This window comes from Notothenia coriiceps, unplaced genomic scaffold (assembly GCF_000735185.1).
Source record: "Notothenia coriiceps isolate Sejong01 unplaced genomic scaffold, NC01 NC01_scaffold00015929, whole genome shotgun sequence".
Classification (NCBI taxonomy): Eukaryota; Metazoa; Chordata; class Actinopteri; order Perciformes; family Nototheniidae; genus Notothenia; species Notothenia coriiceps.
Genome location: NW_011348630.1, coordinates 503,864 through 507,482, shown reverse-complemented (window position 1 = coordinate 507,482; position 3,619 = coordinate 503,864). Strand labels below are relative to the sequence as shown.

Sequence of the window (3,619 nt, the reverse complement as noted above, 5' to 3'; positions counted from 1 at the left end):
AAAACGCTGTAGACGCTGTAGTACATATGCCAGGCCTGTAAGTGGCGCTGTAGTCTGCCACAAAAGCAGCGAAGAAGACTTCCCGCGCATGGTTGCCATGGTTGCCATTCTGTTTATTCTCCGCTGTGGCTCTTTTTCTCCCTCCCCAGGGCAAGGGTTTGCTCCTGCTGCTGTTATTCATTGCAATCCCTCCCTCGCTGTAATTCCCTCCGGTAGTCCACCAGCAGATGACAAACACCCACCTCTCCGCCTCTTCCAAGGAACGAGGGGACCGTGCGGCAGAGTTTCAGTTCGATTTTTTTTCGCCGGTCAAGATGTCCATTAAAGTTAAAATCTTCCGGACAAAATTAGAAAAGTGCCGGTCAAAGGTCTTCTTTTTTATTTATTGAGCTTTACAACAAATGAATAACGACTCTAATCATATAAGAATAATACACGGAGGACTGAGCCTCTCTTTTCCTCCCCCTCTTCTGAGAGCCCAGCAGCTGATCGCCCTCTCCTGCAGGGGGGCGTGGTCAGCTGCAGCTCATTTGCATTAAAGCTACGTCACAGAATCAGCCCTTGCAAATACAGGGCTGGAAAAGAGCAAATAGAGCGAAATGAGGCATGGCTAAAATGCATGATCTGTTTGGTATTTTGAAAAAAATACTTCACAGACATGTTTTATATAGGTATGGCCCTACAATATATTATTCAAATATTGCATGATAGGTCCACTTTAAATGGCGCAAGAGGAAATGTCCACAGCCCAAAGCAAAAATGCATTCCTCAGTGAGGATAATGGTTCACCCACTTGACAAAATGTTTGAGCGTTTAGCTTTTGAAACACAGGCTACATTTCACCGAATAGGATCTGAAATCATGTCGAATTTTGTAATGTTGGAAGCAATAAACAGATTAAGAGCAAAGCTGTCGAGTCACTTCAGGAGAAATCTCGTTGGTCTTCGGTCTTTAAACTGTTGATGGAATGAATAAACAAAGATTACGTCATCTAAACATGTATAAATTCAAGAGAACAGGTTCCTGTAGTAAAATATTTGGCTCATTTGGCACCTTTATAAATATATAAAAATGACCATATAAAACATCTCTGAGTGACTGGGTGACTGATTTGCGGTGGAAAAGGGGTAATAAAGTTGGAGGCTGTCACTGCTGGAGGCCCAGGATGGTAGTAATGGCATTTTTAACAGGCCGGGTGAAAAAAAGGAAAGATCCAACAAGTACTGTAAAGCATTCCTTTTGCTGCTGAGAATAGGATTGAAAAAGATTAATATTTTAAAAGACATCACCTCATGGCCAGTATGGAGGAGAATGATTACAGAAATTATTGAACAAAGGTTCACTTGTAAAAATACTATCTTTATGGTGAGAAGGGGCCAGATTTTCACATGGCTTTTGATAAACTACAAACCATCCGTGTCCAGTGTTCACAAACAATGAATATACCATATGAATAGACTCCAGATGTAGCTGGCCTTCATGCACAAATTGTGTGGAAGGCTGTGTGTGTTTCCTCGGAGGAATGATTTACTCCAGCCCCTCTGCATTCTCCTGTCTCGTTAGGGTTCTTCATTTCATATTTCTATTTCAAGTTGACACAGAGGACATTTTCATCCGTCATGTATAATCCCTTCTTTACTCTGTAGGTATTGGTAACACACATTTGCTTTGTGTTCAGTCCGAACACTTATCAGACTGAGGTCCTCTTTGTTTGTAATAGAAGTGCTGGGACTTGAGAGAATTGCTTTGCTGTTTTACTTATCATTGTTTGTTCTTGAGGCTCAGCTCCTTCACATTTCATAACAGCTCATCACTTTCATAATGACATGAATAACTGAAACACCAGCAAGTAAGACCTTTATATCTCTTAGTCTCATTTTGTCCCGTGTGCTGCTAAATATTCATTAAAAACACTTTACTGCACCCTTCTGTCACAGTTACAGCTAACCAGTACCCATGAAATACCGTATTTTCTTCTGAGCATGGCATTATTACTTATTTGAACACTTTATAAACCCAATCAGTTCTGTTTGGTTTGGTTTTTCAATTTGAAGCACCATTGAGCATCTGAGTCTCATACAGCTGGGGTGGATTCCTGCTGCTTGGATTTCAGATTCATACCTCTTAGCACTCGTCATAAAGACGTAAGTGTGGTTCACAGCTCACCTCTGGAGCAGTTCAGTGTCAGAGACATTGCTACAGTCATACTGCAGTACAACTCTGTGTATGTGTTTAGCATGTTTATGCCTCAGCGTATGGCAGGTGGTACTGCTCCTCCCTCTTGTTACATCGCTTGGCTACGATGGCCAAGTAGAGCACCAGCAGAATGATCCAGTAGCAGGCGTAGAGTATCGTCCCCGCTATCAACAAGACCTTTTCTGTCTCACTAAACGGCTCCTGTGTTTCACAGTAGATTGTATACATCACACCTCCGAGCAGTACAATAGCCCACACTGTGACAGGCACAGCGCCGATGAAGTTGACTACGATCTTCCTGCGGCCTGAAGTGCCCCATCCAGCCTTATTGATGGTGAGCAGAGCAAATATTTTGGCAGGAAGCAAGCTGGACATGTAGAGCAGAGAGTAGAGTGACATGAAGATCATGACCAGGTTGCCACGAAGGAAACAGGCATAGGTGGCCTTCACCATCCCAACCAGTTGGACCGTCAATAGAAAGAGCAGAATGTTCCACAGCCTTCCACGGTAGAAGAGATGGATGACTGTGGCAACCAGGAAAAAGGGGAAGAAGCCAGTGACCACAGACTCATAGGTCATCCAGAGGCTGTGCTTGTGGAACCACAGGGCATTGTAGAGCCACTCACGGAAGTAAGACTTGCTCCATCGAGTCTGCTGGTTAAGCCAACGCAGATACTGGGTTGGAGTCTCAGTCTGGCACTGCGATCGCGCAGTAAATTTAGTCTTGTAGCCGAGGCTGAGAACCCGATTGGTGAGGTGGCGGTCGTCCCCGAAGCTGCACTTGGAGCCCAGGAAGGTCTGATGGTACCAGGGCTCCAGGAAGCGCTGGAGCAAAGAGTTCCTATACATCCCCAGAGGGCCGCTGATACACTGGACGCAGCCAAAGTAGGACTGGCAGGCCCGCTCGATGTTGAAGGCCATCCAGTAGCGCACGCTACTGAGGAATGAGATCCACGAGTCATACTTGTTTAGGATCTGGAGGATGGAAAAAGCGGAGAGAAATCAGTCAGAACAAGTTTATCGAGGAAAGATAATTGTACATTCATTACATGCTGTAAGGAGCCTTCACACATACCTTTAGAGCAGTGGTTCCCAACCTGGGGGGGGCGCCAAAGATCGCAGGGGGGTCGCCAGGCCTCAGATGATTTGAGGCCAAGCATCATATTTTTTTATTTTTTTATTTATTTTTTACATATAATTGTAAAGCAATACATGATTGTCACTAAAAGCCTTGTCTCTACATTACAATAAAATATAAAAAATAATTGATTAATTAATTTGAATAACAATTCAAGTTAGTAGCTAAAGGTCATAAAAAACACGAGATAATGTATAATTCTTTGTCTGTTAAGTAGAATGTTCTTCTTGCCGCGTAAAGTGTCCAGATCCTGGGGGAGAAGTGCATTTGAAAACATATCTGTTC

The 3,619-nt window shown here is 43.6% G+C and overlaps 2 protein-coding genes across 3 annotated transcripts in view; one reads left to right on the top strand and one right to left on the bottom strand.

Moving 5' to 3' along the window:
- LOC104949319 (myotubularin-related protein 4) overlaps positions 1–3,619 on the top strand; it is a 382,796-nt gene that overhangs the window by 26,136 nt on the left and 353,041 nt on the right. The gene's annotated exons all lie outside the window — the stretch shown is intronic.
- Positions 1,291–3,619, bottom strand: part of has3 (hyaluronan synthase 3) — a 12,499-nt gene continuing 10,170 nt past the window's right edge. Inside the window, exon 5 of the mRNA XM_010775659.1 lies at positions 1,291–3,171. Coding sequence (XP_010773961.1) covers positions 2,242–3,171 — 930 coding nt within the window. The 3' untranslated portion in view covers positions 1,291–2,241. The remainder of the gene's footprint in view (positions 3,172–3,619) is intronic.